We start from the raw sequence: 21,082 nt of genomic DNA, 5'->3' as shown, positions 1-21,082 counted from the left end.
TTTGACCAATAATTTGATCTACTTCGTACAAAAAATGTCCACTTGGGGCCCTTTCCCAATGTAAATACCGATCTACGTGGGTCGATCTTATTCCACGGGGACTCTTCTTGAATGCAGCCAGATAAACAAATTAACACCCCTCCTCTTGTTTCGTAAAATCTCCAACTTTTCCGTATTCTATTCAACGCCAGGAAGAGGTGTGTCGAGCTGTTAATCTGATTGCATTCAGCGAGAGTCCCCGCGGAGTTGGATCGATCTAGGTAGAACGATAGTGCTATTGGGAATGAGCCCTTGCCTAAAGTAGGAGTCTGGGACATTAAAAAGTGACTTTCTCGTTATGAAATAAGTGCAATGGTTATCTAATTGGACTACTGCTATAGGCCTATCTATGTTAAATAGACTGTCAGTGTATTTTCATTCCCCGATGAAGATGGTTTGGTTTAGACAGACTCGTATTACTGAAGGTAAAAAACTTCAATACTAGCTGTCGAATGTAAAAAAAATCACTGCTTTCTTTTTAGTACATAACACAGCTGATGAAATTCTTTTCTGACAAATACACTAAAATTTCGGTCATTATGTTAAGGGCAATTTTCTATCTCGAATTATTTTATGGTATCTGGAGTTTAGGTCTATGTAAAGATCCTTATGTGAGCTACAATTTAGATAGAATAGTCAGCCGTGACAAAGAGAAAGTGACAACATGATAAGCAAAGCGTGATGCAATTTACTCAAGTTATTAGACTGCTGTACAACACACAGTATAGATGTGAAACTCCTTCAGTGACATTTTAAGAGCATGTTCTTGGCGACAACATCGTGACAGACTGTTCCTTCGGATTTTTCTTTTGTTCTATATTTTCTATAAATCCAGTCACGACGCTAAAGCCATAATGCCAGGTAACATCCCGTGATATAAATAATTATCTTTCTAGATGAGCTTTTCCAAATGTTAAAAGCCGATTTAGTGCAACCGCATTTGACTAATCCCATATAAGTGATATACCTTATAAAAGATGTCATTTAACGTGAGTTTATCATATGCTCAGTTATATTTGTACCACAACTAGTCAGGTCAGCTTGACTTCAAACACCGGATATCAGCCTTTTTTCAATATCCGTCGCACCATGCTTCACTACTCAATCTTCATAACCGTTTTTCTTCTTTATTGGATAATAGAAAAAAAAATCTTGGCAAGACGCAGTTTCTCAATATCTTGCACAAATCTAGGACCCACCAAACAAATTTGCGTCGCTAGTACAAACCTTTCTTTTACCCGCTACTTTGACCTCGCTGAGTTCTCTTGCTCAGGAAGCCTTTACAAAAACTGGGTTCGAAGGGAAAAAAACATTGCTTATTCTTGGGATGAAGACCCTTTAATGTTCCAGGTTTGCTGCAGAGATATAGAAAGTGTCAGGAAGGGAGGAGCAAAGGTCGGTTATGGCCCCATTTTACACCGACTACGAATTCCACGAACCGCTAAGATAAATCCCAGGGTTCTTAGTTAAATCGTGATAATTTCCTTAAGCTCTTAACTGATTTTTATTTATTCTCAATCAGTTCTCCCAATTCTTTAGAGATCGTGGAATCGGCAAAAAGATTTCGAACCAGTCTTCTATTATCACCAGTTGATGTGCATACTCCAGCTCAAGGGGCAGTACTATATTAGTTGAACATCCTTTTTGAAATTGAAGCCCTAGCAGGGACAAGTTTTCCACCAGAAATGTGCAAAATTCCACGATTCCTCACGATTTCTAAAATATATCAATTCCTGGCGGTTCGTGGAATTCGTAGTCGGTGAGGAATAGAGGGATTAGTCGGAGAAAATTACTGCTGGTCCCTGATTAAATCGGCAAGCACGAGTTTTTCGCGGAGAAATTTTACACTGCATGACTTTAACCATCATTTTGTTATTAATATGCTGCGATAAAATCACAATAAAAATTTCTTAGAAAGTTAAAATAAAGGTCTCATGGCACGATGGTAAGATAATATATTGGCAGTTTTATTAATCAATTCCGAGAAATAGCGTTCCGAAAATCATTCTCTGCAGATAAATACCCAAGTCACTTGCTTTATGTTTTCAGTCCTTTGTTCCCCGAGAGCAGACATCTATAAGTCTGAGGAAACTTGTTCTTAGTACGTGACCAAATTATGAGACAAAATAATAGAGTAAAACATTAATTAACATTTGGAATGATGAATCTTTGCAAAAAAGTTTCTAGATAACACTCTGTAGAGAGTAAAATGAATATGTAAAATATACCTTTTAAATACATCTCTTTAAGTACAAAACTATCTATTTATATACCGTGCATTTATGTAAACATATCCAGTAGGTGAAGAGAAATACACACTCGTATTAACTGAAAGTTCCCGTTTTATCCGACATCCGATGTGTAAAAACACTGTTCTTCCATCCGTATATACATGTACGTATCAAGAGCTGGGCCTGTTCAACATACTATCAGAGTCTCGAGTATTATAAACCTCTATTTTCCGTTTACTGTAACGTTATAATGTATAGGGTAAAACTCTGAAATGACGTCGAGGCATATGTCATAACGACATGGATAACGGTATAATCTTGAATTTCTAGGTCGACCGGGGTTCTTCGACATGATAATTCTTCAGTCGTGGGTGGTTAAGCGGTAACACAGTTTACTTGCCCGCGGTGAGCTGGAATAAAGAATACGGTCAGTTTAATGACAATGGCCCCATTTAGAATAGGGGACTAACTAGTCCGAGGGTCAAATATGGCGACCCACAACATAGCTTGCCGTCTAATCCGTGGGACTAGTTAGTCCCCTATTCTAAATGGGGTCAATGAAAGCGGTTGATTCATTTAATTCATTCGAACGAACTACAGTGACGTTTTAAAAAATCCCTTTAAAAATTACGTCTTGACGCATTAACTTACAGTGGTCATTATTTGCCTTGTCGCAAAGTTTCTTAAACTTCCCGCTGGAGACCAGTTTGCTGAAGCCCGCGTTCCACTTGGAGGGTAAATCATTGTCCTTGCGGGTCATCATGGCGTTGCCGGCTACCATACAGCTGTGGGTGGAGCTGGTGATCTGTTTGATGCCGTTGTTCATGTACGGCTCCATGTCCGTAGTCGCCGCGAATACCGCATCAACCTTCGTAAAAACAGGGAGAAGATCACAGAGAAGAACGCTAGGCCGACCTCAAGCCGAGCACGCTCTATGTTGCCATTTAGAAGGTGTGTCAAGAGACTTTGGAAGAAATGGTGGCTATTCAGGGAGAAACAGTGGTTTGTTTGACTTTGACTAATGTTTTTGACTAATGGTTTTCGTTTAGTTTAACATAAATAAAAAAACGGGAATCCAAGGGCCAAAGTCGTCCCCTTTTCACCCAAAACGGAGCTGTGTCTCTCCACTTTTCTACAAAAACGTTGGTTTTAAAGAGAGAAAAAAAATTAAAATTCCAAACTTTTTTCTGGCCTTTTTCAATACAAGAAAACACAAGTTCTCAATTTCAGCTAAAAATCCAAAGGAGATGAAGATATACATTCATCAATAACAAACTTAATCGCCCTCAAATGAATTTGGGACGCTCTTACCGTGTCTTCAGTCAGCGCCTTAACCAACTCTTCTGGATTGAAAAAATGAACGACGCTAATGTCCTCCCTTCCTTGTAACGTACTCCATCTGTACAGACACTTTTCATCGCTAGCCCAGCCGTCAAGGAAACCTGGTTTTAAAAAAATATTATTTATTTTTATTATTTTTTTACACATCACCTGAATTAATGAAGACAGTTGAAAACTTTGATTTCGACAAATCACGACTGAATCTGGTATCAGATGTTAGACTTAACATAAAGCTTTTGCGTACTATCAATTTATACTAGTATTGCGACTAATACTGCAACCAAAACTTGCTTCAACAGTTAATGCCGGAAATAATGAGCAAGTTCAAAATCCACCCACCCTGCAGTGCACATATTTTGGTCAATTCAAGAGGTATGGGAACATATCACGGTGTTACGATCCGTCTATTCTCTGGAAGCTACATCCAAAATCTTTCTCCCTTCAAAAGAAAAAGCTCACCTATCTTCTTTCCGGCCACCCCAGCTGATGGGTCAAAACTGCTGGCCGACTTGACGAAAAACGAGGACATGACGGGTTTAAGCCACGGTTGTGAGAACTGGTAGACCTGCACGCGGTCAATGGTGGTATACCAGCCCGTGCAGGCGTCATACCAGCCGCCCATTAACCCTGAATTATTATATTAAGAAACATTTTCATCACGAAAGAAAAAAAAAACGTGAAAACACACTCGAGTTTTGGACAGAACTAATTACCTATCTAAACATTACTGCTGGAACTTTATTCTGAAATTTACACTGGATCGTTCATGGAAGGTTAGCTGCGTTTATATTAACATTTTTGGACCGAATAGCGTGGTCACGAGCTCACTAAATATCATTGAAAACTTGTGTTTACCCACATAATAGTACAGAGCGTTCCCCCCCCCCCCTCATCCTCCCACCCTCCACCCCCTAAACATATCACGTACCCTGGCCGCCGTGTGAAGGTTGTCCTGGGGTGGAATCCCAGCAATTGATGTACTTGTCCCAAACAGTACGACAGTCCATGCCGGCCTCGGTGCAAACTGGATTAAATACCAAAGGACACAGAAATTTACTTATTGTTTTTTTTTTAAAGATCTTCATCATAATATATAATGGTTGACAGGGTTGACCTGCACTTTAAAGCGCCAATGTTATACTAACGTAATTTAAAAGAACTGTTGCTTTCTAAAATTCTCCAATCTTAAACGAAAACAGAGATGCACACCCAACAGCCAAGATAAATATCAAGACAGTATTATACAACTTATTCTAATATTCTTATTGGAGTGGCACAAATACAAAGGTACCTGCGTCTATAACGTCGTGGCTGAAACCCGCCAAATACCCGCTGGTGTCACTGAAAAAAAAAGCGCCAGTTGGTATGTAAATTGGCATATTTGTGTAAACTGCCACCAATTAAAAAATTTAAAAGCAGAGTATAAAAGATTAGCAGTTGTTAATTTTTTTTATTCTTAATAAATACGATTCTTCGTAAGTAAGTGACGAATTAATCTTTTTCTGTCATATTACATGTACTAAAACATTTAAAATATCGCGTTTATACAAAAAAACAAATGGGAAATCGTTTGTCAACCACCCTTGTCAACAGCGATAGCTTTTTACGAACCAGCAAGGTAGTTAACTTTGAGATATTGAAAGGGCAAAAAACGGGGTATCTGGAGGGTTAGGGTGAGGGGGGGTGCGAGGGTATGGTAAGGGGTGGGGGTGGGGGCGTCATCCACTTCTGTTCCTTCCTGGAGACCGTTGAGTTACTTACATGTACTCATGAGCACCGTAGTCGTGGCCGATGGCTATGGTGTAGATTCTTTGGCCTGCGTAGTTCGTCGCACGGCCAGAGCCAGATAGAGAGCCAGAAGAGCGGCCCGAGGTCTGGGAAGAGGTGCTGCCCCCAGACGTCTTGTCGCGCTGGATTGTGATGTTGGGCGAAGACGGCCGAGAGACCGCAACTGCTGCAATGATCACCGCGATAATCGCAATCACGGCGCAGACAGCCACCAAGACCATTATCATACGGCCCGCTGAAATTATACAAAAACACATTGAATTTTACTTTGAGCGGCTCATACTGTACCTCTGTGTCTCGTGAATTATACACAGATGAAACTTGTGAAATGTTGTCGATTGCTATTTAGTGGGAGTGGTGCTACAATGTGCTTTGCGTTCTGTATCAAGTCCATAAAGTCATTCGTCATCCATTCGAAAATAGTGTGATTTGGTTTTTCAATTCCCCACTAGGCCATTGAGAAAATAACTCGGTTTACGAAGTTTTAGGATTCTAATAACTGGAGCGGTACAACAGAAGCAATGGAAGCAAGTGAAAAGTCCGATCTTGAAGACTTTTTAAATGGTCGCAGCTTTATGATAGCCATAGTTTTTGCACTAAGCTAAATTGAAGCTTATAAATTATACAAATGTAGTTACTTCTCTAAATAACTTATACAAAATTAGAACAAACAAAAACAATCAAACCGTTATAATTCAGTATAAGACAAATGAACCGTAAACCAAGTTATTTAAGGAAGTCGACCCCTTATGACTTCGGCAATTCCCGTACGATTACGTTCAATTTCGTAACTTATTTCGATTGGTCAATAAGGGATCCACAACCTTCAGCGGCCTACCTGGAGCCTGGGTGGACGCACCCCCCTCCATTACTTCAAACTTTCCAGTTGACTGCATGAGGGCGCTCTGTTAGTTGTACCCTGACCCCTTGTGACTACGAAAGAAAAATATAATCTAGCGTTAATTCAACAAAATATGTCATGGCTAGACAAGTAAGGAATATACCTTCTTGAGAGCGCGGCCGAGGAATAGTTAAATTCACTGTGCTGTCAGACCGCTCTACCTTAGCGCCACCTTCTTCCATCGTCTAGTTTCTTGGGGGATCTTCCGAACCTGGGGGAGAAAACAACCACAATATTGAAAAAAATAAGATACTGACACTGTCAAGATGAAAATTGTGGTCGACTCGTTTACCTTCGGGCAGCTACATTCAGGCGCGGCTTTATTTATACATGTAAAGAATGTTAAAAGAAGATGACATGAATAATAAAGATAATTTACATGAAACTGACAAAGACGCAAAGCTATTTCTTTGACATGTTTATGAGCGTGACGGCAGTATGTTGGCGTAGCATGTTCTAGCTCGTTGTGCGTCTAACACCCCATTCTCATAGATTAGATCGACCTACATTGGATCGACCTAACTCCCTGGGGGTTCACGCTAAATAGCTGTCAGCCGGGCGGACACGAAAGTTAATTACCCCTTAAAGCTTGTAGTAGGCGGGGACGGACACTTAAGGGGGATTATCTGACAGTAATCTAGTGAGACTCCCCGCGGTGATAGATCGATCTAAAAGTTGTGAGAACAGAGCCTTAATACGAAGTAGAGCATCACGACCAGGGATGCTAGGTGTAGCATACGTTTATCAACCTTCGTGTCGCAATGCACATGAACATCTTTATATTAAACAGGGTCATCTACCTAGTATAAGCACATTTTAGGACTAGAATATCTTTCAGCAAAATCATTGATCTCTGTATTCGAGTTTTGCACAGAAGACACTTCATCAAATCGTAGAAGACAGGTCACCTATCTTATGGGATGTTATGTGTGGTTTAGACTTAATTAAATAATAATCAGCGTCCCTTTCCGAACGAACAATGATACATTAACGTGCGATCAGGTATTTTTGTTTACGAGCAGGATTTTGGACGAAATCCAGCACGTGACGTTCATACCTTAAAAAAACAGACATTTATTACAGTCAACCTAACTAGTATTGCATGGTTTAAGTGCAGCGTATTGTGACATCCTATTTCAGTGTCATCACTGTCCTGGATACAACAGCAGCTTAGAGAGACGCCGACAAAAGAACTATCTCTACTCAGTTCCACCGGTCACCCAGGGAGATTCTTCCAACCTACATGTTTTGTCTTGTTAATACGTCTATTGCAAATTATTTGACACGTTATGGTAATAAAAGAAATTGTGGTGTCAAAACCTCCACTGCATTTAAATATTCCTTTGACTGTAGGCCTATCCTGAATTGAAAAATCTCTGCTTTTTCTCTGCACTAAAGTAAACCACAAATGCCATCCCAAACCCTCCCAAAATGCAAAGTTCTTTGTGGAGGTCTCATTTTCATGTAATCAGCATGTGCCTTAATAACTTTACTACAATGGGACCGCATACAGTATATATATATTGGCACAGAAAATATTACTGGAGAAATTTCCTTGAGTCATCGCTATTTTTTAGCATTCAACGATCATCGCTTCGTAGAGGTGAAACACAAATATATATATATATCTTTTTCTTTACTTGGTTTGAGCCGAGTGAATGGATTGATTACGTTACTATTCAAACTTTATACAATGGTAATTGATATTGTAACCACCTTTATCAAATTTCGTGAAAAATTATTTCCCTGTAGTGATACTAATTTTACAATAATTTTTTATCAGAAGAGTGCTCTTACTTTAACTTTTTGATCGTATGCTTCGTCATTATTTTTTATGTTCGTAGTATTAAAATTGGTTCGAATCTTAGGATAGTAACAATAAAATCTCTGACAACACTATAAAACTTTGAATAACAATCCATTAAAGGAAGAAAACATCTTTCAAACCTGATGATATAAAGATATGGCAAGTGGTAAATCGTAAACTGAAATTTGGATGTCATGTTACAGTGAAAGAGTAAGGTTCCGGTGACAACAAATACGCCATGTACCCTGGTATAGCATAAACACCCAGTTATATTTTGCTGGGTCCTCGGTCAAGTCTGGTAACCCAGCCTGTCTGACCGTCTGACCTCTAACCTCTACATGGCTTGTTTACTGAAAATATGATATTCGTCTCAAACAGGTTTTTCAAATTATACTGTCACCTGAAAATAAGAAATATTCAAGAGCTGATCTGGAGTGAGCCGAGAGGCGATGCTAAAGAAAATGCCTTGACCTTTCCCTGCGCCTTCTTTGCCCCGTCTTGTGTATAGTGAAGTCCGGTGGTGTGTTATAAGGCTGCGTGTATAGGAAAACCCTTCACAAACCAGATTTTAGTTATCTATTGAAAATTATTAGATTCGTTATTCATTGCTATACAAACAGCTACATCATAACAGAAAGCAGGGTGTTTGTCCTTGGACAAAATAAGTAGGCCGACGCCTTAAAATAATGGCTATTATATCTAAAAACATGTAAAGATTTATAATTGATCTATTTGCATTTTTTTTTCTTTTTCTCTTCATCTCTTACATGAGTCAAAAACCGTCCAGTTGTTAACATATAAACCTTGAAATATATTTAGATATCAGCATCATAATAAGTAAAGACGTACCGTTATCTGTCGTCAGCGTCTCGAGATGGTGATGAGATGTGACTGTGGTCGAACTCTGGTCCGAGGTGGAAGGGTCCACTTTTACGTACTCACCTTAATACTGCGCAGGTATCGCAAGAACCACGAACTGCGCAGTCGTGCTTGGCTAGGAATAATTAGCCCTACCCACAGTTATTATGCATCATTCATGAAGACAGCCCGTTATTACTACGACCCTCTTACTATTATAGAAACTGCTCAAAAGTACCGTATCTGACGCCCATGTCAAAACATTCCTTAAATTAGTGAGTCATTAGGTGAAATAAAGTAAAAACAAGTAAGCTAGGATACAAAAATTAAAGTTATCTTGCATTCTAGAAGTAAGTGATGAGCACATGCAGTATGATTCTTTTATGTGTATAATTTATGTCATGTAGAAATGTGTGAGTGCAGTGACAATGTTATGACGTGAGGACATAATATGAAATTTGGGTCAAATAAATTTACATATATTACGAAATACATCATCCTCTCTCCATGAAAACAGTTTATCCTAGAAGAACGAAAGAATTAGTCTTGTCTAAATTATTGAATATGTTGGAGGTGGATACGCGGAAATTCATTATTGTACATTCTTTTAAATACATTTCAGATAATTCATTCAATATTCTTTTTTAATTCCATTTTTATTAATATTACCTATACGTGGATCTTCTGAGATAGCCAAAAACTACGTGACTTCATGCATGTATACGAAACTAGATAACGAGCGAGCATCTGCGTGAGGTAAGCGTTATTTCTCAGCGATAAGGGCGAAACTCTTTGGGTCGGAAATATTAGAAAGAAATACAAAAGAAATACAAAAGTGATGCGCAAAGCATGGCGAGTTGGTATCAGCACTGTTGTATAACATACATGTACTAATTCTACTGAATTTAAGAATAAAACAGCCAGAAAAATATCCGTCGCGCGTAGGCCTACCTCTCCAAAGATACTCTACCGATACAGCTTTTGCGTAACACTTATGGTTAGACCAGAGGAATGTGGAAGAAAAAATGGATTGTCTCTTCAAAGTTTAAGTACATGCGGAATTACAGCTAGCATAATACGTAAATATCCACAGCGCGTCTTAGATCTGCAACAGCGCACTTCTTGTAAAGAAAATGCCCGCGGTCATATTTGGAATTTATAATGACAAAAAAAATATTGACGCCTTGCTTTACCATATACGACAGTCGCGTTCTTTTTTTTTTAGCATGGGGATGGATAATAATAATCATCATCATCATAATGTTTCTCCTCTTTTCTTTTACCTCCAAGATGTACTATCTTGATATGATGTTCAGTGAAATATTTACTGAAAAAAGCATCGTGATTTTGGTGCTCCATGCCACATAAGAGGAAATAGATTAAGATGGAGTAAGGCTGTCTCTCTTTTTCTTTAACCGTGTGACGCTTCACCCAGCCCTCGACCCCCAAGTAGCACCGAGTTAGCCGCAGACGTCTACCAGAAGCACGAGAAAAACCCCTCTCACCCACCCCCACCCCCCACCCCCACCCCCGCAGAGATATATATTGTTTACAGTTTCAAATATATCCATTCAGGGTGACGAATGTATGAAAGGCTGACAATACAGAGACATTTTGCAATTATCGTCTAAAACACTTAAGCGCCGAGTGTGCGTTTAGAGTGTATGCAAAAGAACAAAGATCTCCCATTTTCACGTGCACGAGCGTTAACTTAAAACGTCCATCGTTGAGGCGGTATCTGTAATTAAGATATTTCCATTATTAATGTGTAGAATAAGATGCGCGTTTTACATTGCATTAACTTTTTGTTGTACTTAAAACCATGTAAATTGCAGTCATTTAATGTATAAAAAATGAATTTCCATATAAGCACAATAAAAATATTAAAAAGTCAGAGATGATATAGATGTATAGATACAAGATATGTTATATGGCAGTGTAACATGTCAACGGGAAAGAAACTGATCTGAATACAATTCACCGTCACCCAGAGAATATGAGGTCAATGAAAACGTAAAGAGATTTAAAAAATATTCACAAAGAAGGATAAACTTATCGTTATGATATTGAAGGAGGCAACAGAGCCTAAATAAATAAATTAATAAATATAAAAACAAAGGATAACGCGTATAGTTATCCTGATTTTTTAATAAGCAAAACTTTTTTTATATACAACAGTAAGCATACACTGTACGCCATGATAAAGTAACAATATAAGAGAATGTGGCGAGATGAGTTGTATCACCTGATCTTTACGTCAGTGATGAATTTGCTACAATAAAACTTGTAAATGCTTCAGTTTATAAACTAAATAATTATGCAGAGAAAGTACCGTCAAGCAGGTTGATTTCAAGGCCAAAAATATTTACACTATGTTCTACTAATTTTTTGCTGTCAAGGAGAGAAATCGCATTCTCGTTTGAAATCATAAAACCTGATCTAAGCACACACTCCAGTTAAAGTAGTGTTAGTGTAAGTAGTGTTGAATATCTAAAATTGTGCAAAATAGTCTTGCCGATACGTGTCATTTCTAGGAGACTTAATTGCTTGTTCTATGTTTGGTAAGTTCTTGATTAACTTTTGCATGTCTATGTAATTCTCTCCTTTCTGTGCAGAAAAATTTTTGTTTAATGAAAGTTTATTGAGTTGAATGTCACTGTGAACGTTGGTTCTTGTTCTGACGCCCATACAAATAATTTTCTGTCACATTCCGTGTAATATTTAACTGTGGTTTGATTAATCCCTCGCTCTAACCATCAACACAATCAACATTTCCTCGGCTCCCTGAAACAAAAAGGTAAAATGAGCCACATGGTATACTAGTAGACAGTTTTATCTTTGTTTATGGTTTACACCCGAAGATTCTGATTAGAAAAAATAGTGCTCGCTTTTTATGTGATTTTGGCCTTTCTCATAAGAAATACTTTGCATGGACAATATTCGAAGAACCAAAAGAACCTCCACGTTAATATAAATATGAAATAGGTCATATTTTACCAATATCTTACTACTTTATTAAGGTTGTCTTAATAACCTTTTTCATTGTGTTCTAGTTTGATGGGTTGTTATTTCAGTGGTTTATGAACGTAGAGAAAATTACAGTTTTTGTTCACCACACCGCCGACTACTTACCGTGCGTTTGTTGTCCGGCAGCGCACAATTTTTTGAATTTCCCAGAAGAGACGAGCTTGTTGAAACCAACGTTCCATTTCGAGTTGAAGTCGCTGTCTTTCCGGGTCATCATGGCACTGCCCGCTATCATACAGCTGAAAGAAGCGGACGGAACTATCTCTACCACAGGGTTGGTGGCCCCTGTGTGCGGCTCCATGTCAGAGATGGTGGCGAAAATCGCGGCGATCTAAAAGAAACATTGGTTTGAACGCTTTTAAGTGTTGAAATTTGATCTTAAAATTTAAAAAATAAATAAATAAATAAAGCAGAAATTTCATCTTTTTAAAGGCTTCCTGTCAGATTTTAGTAATATTTAAATAAACGTGGTATCATTACCCTTTAAACATATTTCGTTAATTTTAATAGTAGGTCTATCTACAAATCCAGTTCTTGCAGTAGGTGAGAATGGTTCGGGTATGCATCAAACTCAGTGAACTTTTATGTCACCCTTACTGCTTAGGCGCCATCTATCGACCAGCCTTATCTTCATTAGCTTACCTCCCCGTTCTGTAACTTAGCCACGAGGTCAGTGGGTGTTGGGCCGTGGACCACCTGCATTGTGTCCTGGCCAATTACGTCTGTCCACCTGTTCAGACACTTCTCGTCGCTGGCCCAGCCGTCCACGAAACCTTAAGACAATAGTTCATGTTTTAAAAAAGCAAGATGCTGACCGAAAACAAAGCAACTGTAAATGGAAACTCGGGCGTATCTTACAACAGGCCTACCCAACTACCAGACTCGGCACCTAAGGATCCTGAATTAACCGGTATATCGGACCACACTACCCGTTTTCAAGGTGTGTGTCAGATCGCATTTCGGAGTAGGGGAGACCGGGGCTAGTTGGACCCCGGGGTAAGTTGGCCCCCCGTCATTTTATGAAAAAGTAACTACGAGGTAAAGAAATTGGCCACATACTCTTGCAAAGTGACCGTAGCCTACAATGCTAAGGAAGTGTCGGCCGTTAAAAAGTTTTAATTAAGCGGTGAGTCCAAATAAACTATTTTTGCACCTAAAAGTAATTTTGTTTAAGAGATTTAAAAATCTATTTTCATAGGCTTTTGATCGAATATAAGATATGTATAGGGCATCAAACTGAAGCTCATTGTTTCAAGTTTCACAGAGATGTATCATCGTTGCTCATTCTAGCACCATAAATGGCTGCCATCCCTTAAAATAAATAATGTGCACCCGGGGCTAGTTGGCCCCCTCGACTCGGGGCAAGTTGGACCCTCATATTACCCACAATCCTTTGCGCGCAACGCTGTTTGAAATAAACAAGAAGTTGTAACTTCTTGAAATAAACAAGTTGGTGAAATTGACAAAGCTTGCCGGAGTTAACCGTCTGATTGATTTTTTAAAATTTGCTCTCTAGTGTCTTTTCGAAAATTTATATTAGAAATGTTCTGTTGTTTGTATGTATTAGAAAGCAAATCCACTGGACTTTCATTAGAAAAACATTTCTTTTGCCTTAATTCATTGTAAGGTGATTTTATTGTATTTATAGTGTTATATGTGGCCCCAAGGGGATTTTCCACCCCTCCCATTGTTGAAACAAACTCAATGGTTTAAAACTGAATTTATTACTTTCTTTTAAATTCTTATAATTCTTAATTAAAACAAAACAAATTTTATTGATAGATTTTTTTGTTCTTGCAACACATCCCCCCCCCCCCACAACGTGACGTACGGAAACCTCAATAAATCTGCCTCATTTGAACTATTTATTCATCAAAGACTCTCAAAAATCAATTTAATAAATTAAAAATGTATAAAAATGTATTTCAAGGCATTTATATGGGATATATATACTTCATTTTCGTATAGGGGGGCCAACTTGCCCCGACCCTGGGGCCAACTTGCCCCGTGGCGGGGCAAGTTGGCCCCCTTGACGTCAACTGCGTTTTTTGTCAAATTGTGAGCCATCTGGCATTATATTTGAAAAATAATGGCGTTACATACGTAGCTTAGTTCATAGGGCTTACTTTGAAACCGGTTTTGTTACTCTAACCCATTCCTAGTTGGCTCTACAAGGCCAAAAGTGTCTAACTGGGCCAACTAGCCCCGGTCTCCCCTATCAGCCAGAACACCGACAGGATGAGCCCTGGCATGCTCGGCTGTCACCTTGATTGGATAGTAAACGATTGTCGTAAAATCGCTACATGATTTTAAAACCGGGTGCATAAATTTGAAAGCCACCTAGATGAACCTTAGATTGCCACATTAATCTAATACAATGCAAAAAAGCCCTATCAAAAGTGGTTAAAACATTCAAACCGAATGTCGTTAAGTCCCCATATATCCCCATAGAGACAATAAAATAGAGTACTCTAAAGTAAGAGTACAGTTTAAGGTTGTTCAGCCGAGCGTAGATGAGCCCGCAGTCGTGCTACAAAATTTGTTCTCGGGTATGATACTCCGAAATGCGATCTGACACACACCTTGAAAACGGGTAGCGTGGTCCGATATACCGGTTAATTCAGGATCCTTAGGTGCCGAGTCTGGTAGTTGGGTAGGCCTGTACAAGGTGGTTACTAAAAACACGTCTGCTGCATATAAGCCGAGTCCAGTCAACAAGTAATGTGGGTATCTTTATGGGCGGCCAAAAGGGCAAAAATTCATGTCGTCGATTCAGTTATGTTTCGTCGATTCACTGCCTTCCCATCGATTCAGTTTCAAGTTTAAACGATCCTGGCATAAATTCAACATCTACTTTCGTCAATTCAATTGTCAAACATTTCTCATCTATGGTGTATTAAAACCAATGCTGTCACTATTTTCGTCGATCGTGTAACTAATCTCGTCGATCGTCAAACTGTTTTCGTCGATCGTGTAACTATTCTCGTCGATCGTCTAATCTCGTCGATCGTGTAACTATTCTCATCGATCGTCTCATCGATCGATCGCCAGAGGGCGCTGCGGTAGCAACACGTGCTTCTGTCTGTCAATCACGCGGTAATTTTTAACTCGGCCAGCCATGGTCAGAGTTAAGCACAACTAGAAAATAATGTCCCTACAACCGAATGTCTTTTAATTATTAACAACTAAAATTGAAATTGTTGAGAAAATGTTCTTATTTCACTAGCAATCATTTTGTTGTCTGCCATTTTGATAGTCATGTGATAGGCCAATGTGCTACCGCAGCGCCCTCTGGCGATCGATCGATGAGACGATCGACGAGAATAGACGATCGATGAGAATAGTTACACGATCGACGAGATTAGACGATCGATGAGAATAGTTACACGATCGACGAGATTAGTTGGACGATCGACGAGATTAGACGATCGACGAGAATAGTTACACGATCGACGAAAATAGTGACGGCATTGGTTTTAATACACCGTAGATGAGAAATGTTTGACAGTTGAATTGACGAAAGTAGATGTTGAATTTATGACAGGATCGTTTAAACTTGAAACTGAATCGATGGGAAGGCAGTGAATCGACGAAACATAACTGAATCGACGACAGGATTTTTTGCCCTTTTGGCCGCCCATATATCTTACACTGATTTCATGTATTTTTACCTATTACCTTATACAAATTAGCAAAATGTTAACACCACGTCAACCTGTAACCCGTGATATGGACGCTAAGAACTATCCCGACTTTCACCATGTCAAATCGCGTTCTGCTGCTGATTGTACTTTTAAGTACAATCAGCAGCAGAACGCGATTTGACATGGTGAAATTAAAATTAAAATTATACATACAATACTTACCAATCTTTTTTCCAGCCATGTTTCTCGAGGAAAAAGAACTCCCCTGTCCTTTTAAGACAAAGAAATTGCTCATTGGCGCCTTCAGGAATGGCAGGGCGAAGCTGAAGACTTGGATGCGGTCAATGGTGGTGTACCAGCCGGAGCATGCGTCATACCACTGACCAAGTAATCCTGGAGACAAAATGACACGTTAGGCCTATAGGAGGGTGGGGGAGAAAAGAGAAAGAGGACACTTTTGTTCGACACAATTTGTGGGTAGGGGGGATCACAGTGTGCCCCTCCCCCCCTCCCCAGCACCGGAGTGACCTCTTCCTCCACTTAACCCTCTCAATCTTTCAAATAAAAAAAATCATAATCAAAATAATAAATAAAATAATTAATTAAGAATTAAAAACGAAACATCAATACCAAGCCGTTCTTTCTCCCCGTATCTTATATGTCAATTGATGTACTGTAAAATTGTCCTCGTATGCTGTTTTACAACTGCGGAGGAAATCAAGGCAAGAACGGTTAGCTTAGTGCTACCATTAGACATTTTTCAGTGTAACTTGAAGAACATATCATTCTGTCTCCCCCTCCATCATCTTCAAGATGAAGAACCCCTGGAGTTTGTACACACACACACACACACACACACACACACACACACACCACGTACCCTGGCCGCCGTGTGAGGGCTGTCCTGGGGTGGAGTCCCAGCAATTGCTGTACTTGTCCCACACAATACGGCAGTCCATGCTGGCCTCGGTGCACACTGAAAATGATGGAAAAACAGTGACGTCAGCACACGGGGTCACGTGCAGTGTCACCAACATCACAGAGTCATGTGCAATGTTCTAAGTCAGTGCAATAAAGTAGAATAAGCTGCCCATAAAAACGTACCAAATTTCGATTCGCTAACTTATTATACTGAATAATTAAATAAAGACTAATCTGTTTTTGGTTTTCCAATATTAATAGTCATACCACTGCTTCTGTATTATAATATATTTATATTTTTCGCGGTTCAGAATTTTTACCTGCATCGATGAGGTCATGATAGAACCCCGCCAGGTACCCGGAGGTGTCACTAAAAAAGAGGCACAAAAATTTTCAATCTCTGATTTGTTTTTCTGTATTTGAAAGTGTAATTTATAGTTATCATACATGAAGCTTGCGTAAAACATTGTTTTTTGTTTGCAAACATGCCCTGGTAAAACAAGACCAAAATATGTTTATTTCCGCATCAAACCATAACCTGTGTCCCTCCCTTCATCGACCAAATTATTACATTTCCTAAATTCTGAATGGATTATATTTACAATCCAATTCCTTTTTAACTCCTTTCATAAACCAATAGATATTAACACAAATCAATGCATATTTACATGTATTCGTGTGCACCAAAGTCGTGCCCGATGCCAACAGTGTAAATTCTACTAGCAACGCTTGTGGTACATGTCGTGCCCGTCGAGGTGGAGCTCGAGCCGGAGCTTCCTGAACTCCCAGTTGACGTCTGACTGCTTGTGCTGCCCCCTGTCGACTGTTGGCCACTTTGAACGGTGACGTTGGAGGAAACAGGTCTGGAAACAGCTACTGCGGCTATGATGAGAGCCACCAAGGAAACGATTGCACTCACTGCTACCAAGATGAGTAAAATCCGGTTGCCTGAAAATAAAGTCAGAAATACAGCATTTAGTATTGTTTTCTTAAAGTGTAAATAAAATCATTTCGCATTTGAATAAAGAAGCGTTAAAATGAATAAATAAATGAATAAATAAATATATAATTAAATAAACAGACAAATAATAACTAAAAATCAATTGAATAGAATAAAAACTAAATCGTCAAGTCGAAAATAATATACCTACGTCATGTAAAAAAATTAGATTCTAGATTATAATTTGCTTTAAAGTGAACTTGCGATAGCTCTGTAATTCTTTATACCTGATGCCTGCGGTTGAGCGCCACCCTCCATTACTTGAAACTTCTCCATGGCCTCAGATATCACACCTTCTCAGGTGTACATGGACCTGTGAGGGGAGAGGAGGGACGCAAGATTTAGATTAATAACAGATATGTGTAGAAATATATGTACCTGAAGCTTGCTGTCCTCCAGACAGGTTGGTGGTGCTGTTTGATCTCGACCCTGGATCCATGGTATCAGATTAAGGCGACAAGTGCCTTAAAATATAACATTAATTAATGAAAAACAATCAGTACAACTCAAATATCATAGGTGGTGCGGTTTTAAAAAACATATATGATATAGTCAGTACCGCACCTAATCCCAAGATCATTAAAAATCTCAGCTTTTCAAAAAATTATTTGTACCCCGGATCCTGCGATGCTAATATGGCTGCCAAACAGTGAGCACGTTTTGGGTCTTTCCCGTAATTTTCCACCCACCTTTCAGGATCATACAAATGTTCTTGGTACAAATTAAGAGCTACATGTGTCTATCTAATCTGTAAGGCAGCAAGACATATTAACTACAGTGGGTCACGTGAGTGCGTCGGCAAATCAGAAATGAATTAAAGTGAAGCGTTAATGCCCAAAATGTCCAAATAAAGTTTATTTACGAGCGTTTCAATGGGATAAACATGCAAACTATTTTGGATTCTATTTTGCATTGAGAGGCTGCCAAACCTACCTCTTCCTACCGACTCCACATTCCGCAAAAAAGTGATTATGAAGAAAAAAGTCGACCCTCACTACTCATATGTCTTATTTTCCGTGTTCATAAAAACAGCACCTTTATTCGCACAACATATTAAAAAGATAAAGAATGCAATGACCTGGCAAATAAAAACGCCATTGAATCAACACTGTCAAACGTCCCAGACAACATTCACCCTGGATCTTCTGGCAAAATTGATTCTTTTGTAATTCGTGTTTTGATATCGATATTCCTTTCTGTGACATAAAATACCTCTGCAAAAACAGCTCTTAAGGAAATGAAAGCTCACCGGTGCGGAAGATGTAAATTATGCAGCCATTATGGGGACAACCAAAATACATCTAGGCCAAAATGACAAAGATAAGAATTTTTTATTATCATTCTCAATTCATTCCATTGATCTTTTCATGATTATCCTTCTGTGACGAAAAGCGGGTTCGATCCACACAACTAAAATGGGAATTGTCAGGTACATAGCCATGGGACTATCACCCTGCACCTGCAGGTGGAGCCACTAGCATGTGTTCATGTTGTCGAAGACCCTGCTATTAAGATAACAACGCTATAGCCCGAGATGACCATAAATGACCTGAGATGTCTTGGAGATGACCCCCAACTCACAATAAAATTTACATTAAAATGACCCAGAGGTGGCAGGGAGTAGGTTGACAAGCCCATGAACCGATACAAATAAGGGGTTTTACTGTATACTTAATTGAAATTTCACAGAGACTTCCTTGGCTTTTTAATGACAGTCTACGCCGTCAATTTGTATCTCTTCGCGGATCCGTGTATCATACTTATAAAACGCCCCAAATCAAATCTATCTAGTCTTTATGCCGTGTTTCTTAGCAGTTAACCACAGTGCGCGGACATGTCAGTTATCTTAAGTTTGACGCAGACACGTACCTAACGTTTTCCCAGTCGGGATGAAAAATGAATAGATGAGTAAATATATAATTAAATTAAAGAATAATAAAATAAGAATTCTGAAGTTGATCGAATATTAAGACCAACCTTTTGGTTCATTATAATTCGTCATCAATTTGTAGATAAATTAGTTGTTCACTAAAAAAAGTAACCATTAGTTAAAAATATTCTGACATTAACGAATTTAAAACTATTTCGTGCGTCTTGTATAAAGAGGTCCAATATTCTTCCATATTTATTTTTAGACTAACACTGGTCAAATGTATATCTTACGTCACAATGGACGACAATATCGGGGTCCAAAGAAAAAACAGCATTCGCTACAAGTTTTTATGTCTGCTACGTACATGTATGTGTAAGTTAGCGAACTGTTTTCTTTTTAACTGGAATAATACTCTGCAATAAACGATCTTTTGCTACAACTGTGGACATTGATTAAAAGGGAAGAAATCGGCGTCTATGACAACGGTGCAGAAAGTATGAGTTATTGTGTAAATGAAGAAAATGACCTGGATTCCGACATGTTTGAGATCAGAAATTTAACACAGGATTTCCATATCAGTTATGAATTATTTATAGTCACGCGTTGAAAATGTGGTCACAGTGACCCACGACGTTGACACGGTCACTACACCGGTCACTGGGGGCGGGTAGGGGGCGGAGGGGAGGGGAGGGGGACTCACGACTAAATTACTACACCTGCAGTTAAGGTCATTTTTGACATTCGGTAAATTGACAGACCGAGCAGCACGGCTCTGATCGACTGAACTGGCCGCTAAGTGAATGGGTTACTCTTATTTCACAGATGCAACAATAGTAATACGTACAAATAAATATACTACATAATTGCGTTTTTAAAATCAAGTAAAAAGACACTAATCAAGACTTAATTACAGGTAAAATACACGTACCTGCCCCACCACTGCGTCTTCCACTACGACGAAAGCGGACGAGTCTATTTCTCGTTTTCGTGGGGACTGTGCATTTCAATAGGTCTTACGTTAAAGAGTTTCAATGGTGTATAGAAATTGCTTGGTCACATCGAGAACAACCCTGCGTCTCCACCATTACCCACCTCTTTTAATTATTTAAATGGAATTTTACATATTTCAGCGACATAAAAGATCCCAAATAGACAGACCGTAATTTTGGCCTGTTTTATTTCCAAACGGGGACGGATGCATGTAGTAATATGTAACAAGCCATAGCAAAACCCTGATGTCCCTAATTTAGTGAATTATATGGTGCATGTAGATTGTGGCTTTGCTGTGCGGGTGGCGCTCTGAGGGCAGTGCCTGTACATTGTACCTTTATAGCAAAGTGAGGCTAGTAATCTACTACATGTGCATCTGCCAGTATCAGAGGTGTTTTAGCTGTTCAAAAGAACCCTCCCTTTTGCCGGGAAAAGGTTCGATCTGGGTTAAATGTTATCTAGGCGCACAAAGATTTCTTGGTAAAAGGTCCTTTTTTTTTTCAGAAAAAGACCCCCCCCTTTAAGAAATAGCTGGCTACAGGCCTGTAAATCATGGCATGTCTTATGTACAGCTTTGTAGCAACTAAACCTCTCGTCGAGATTATTAATAATTTATTTACAAAAATGAATTTGCTGCATAGCAGATTGGTTTTAGGAGTGTG

At 39.1% G+C, this 21,082-nt stretch overlaps 2 protein-coding genes across 4 annotated transcripts; both read right to left on the bottom strand.

Moving 5' to 3' along the window:
* Nucleotides 1-1,985: 1,985 nt before the first annotated feature.
* On the bottom strand, nucleotides 1,986-9,110 carry LOC106152785 (uncharacterized). Of its 2 annotated transcripts, none has more exons than XM_087004866.1 (9): nucleotides 8,957-9,110; nucleotides 6,238-6,332; nucleotides 5,373-5,634; nucleotides 4,903-4,952; nucleotides 4,540-4,635; nucleotides 4,071-4,238; nucleotides 3,582-3,712; nucleotides 2,922-3,138; nucleotides 1,986-2,680 (listed from the first exon to the last, which is right to left on the bottom strand). In XM_087004866.1, exons 2-9 carry the CDS (start codon nucleotides 6,293-6,295, stop codon nucleotides 2,646-2,648), a joined length of 1,017 nt encoding a protein of 338 aa, XP_086860992.1. In that variant the 5' UTR covers nucleotides 6,296-6,332; nucleotides 8,957-9,110; the 3' UTR covers nucleotides 1,986-2,645. The 2 variants fall into 2 exon arrangements, with proteins under 2 accessions (XP_086860992.1, XP_086860991.1); XM_087004865.1 differs by lacking the exon at nucleotides 6,238-6,332 and adding an exon at nucleotides 6,404-6,511 and having other exon boundaries at nucleotides 8,957-9,102.
* Nucleotides 9,111-11,095: 1,985 nt separating this feature from the next.
* Nucleotides 11,096-20,500, bottom strand: LOC106173519 (uncharacterized). Of its 2 annotated transcripts, none has more exons than XM_087004864.1 (9): nucleotides 20,359-20,500; nucleotides 17,785-17,870; nucleotides 17,226-17,505; nucleotides 16,878-16,927; nucleotides 16,517-16,612; nucleotides 15,859-16,029; nucleotides 12,635-12,765; nucleotides 12,098-12,323; nucleotides 11,096-11,749 (listed from the first exon to the last, which is right to left on the bottom strand). In XM_087004864.1, the coding sequence occupies exons 2-9, from the start codon at nucleotides 17,831-17,833 to the stop codon at nucleotides 11,715-11,717; spliced, it is 1,038 nt and encodes a 345-aa protein (XP_086860990.1). In that variant the 5' UTR covers nucleotides 17,834-17,870; nucleotides 20,359-20,500; the 3' UTR covers nucleotides 11,096-11,714. The 2 variants fall into 2 exon arrangements, with proteins under 2 accessions (XP_086860990.1, XP_023931670.2); XM_024075902.2 differs by lacking the exon at nucleotides 17,785-17,870 and adding an exon at nucleotides 17,936-18,021 and having other exon boundaries at nucleotides 20,359-20,472.
* Between the last annotated feature and the right edge of the window lie 582 nt (nucleotides 20,501-21,082).

The sequence above is a fragment of the Lingula anatina genome, chromosome 2 (assembly GCF_051362555.1).
Source record: "Lingula anatina isolate TDL-2025a chromosome 2, LinAna3.0, whole genome shotgun sequence".
Classification (NCBI taxonomy): domain Eukaryota; kingdom Metazoa; phylum Brachiopoda; class Lingulata; order Lingulida; family Lingulidae; genus Lingula; species Lingula anatina.
Note: the sequence above shows the minus strand (reverse complement) of the source record. Positions and strands in the feature narration are given on the sequence as shown.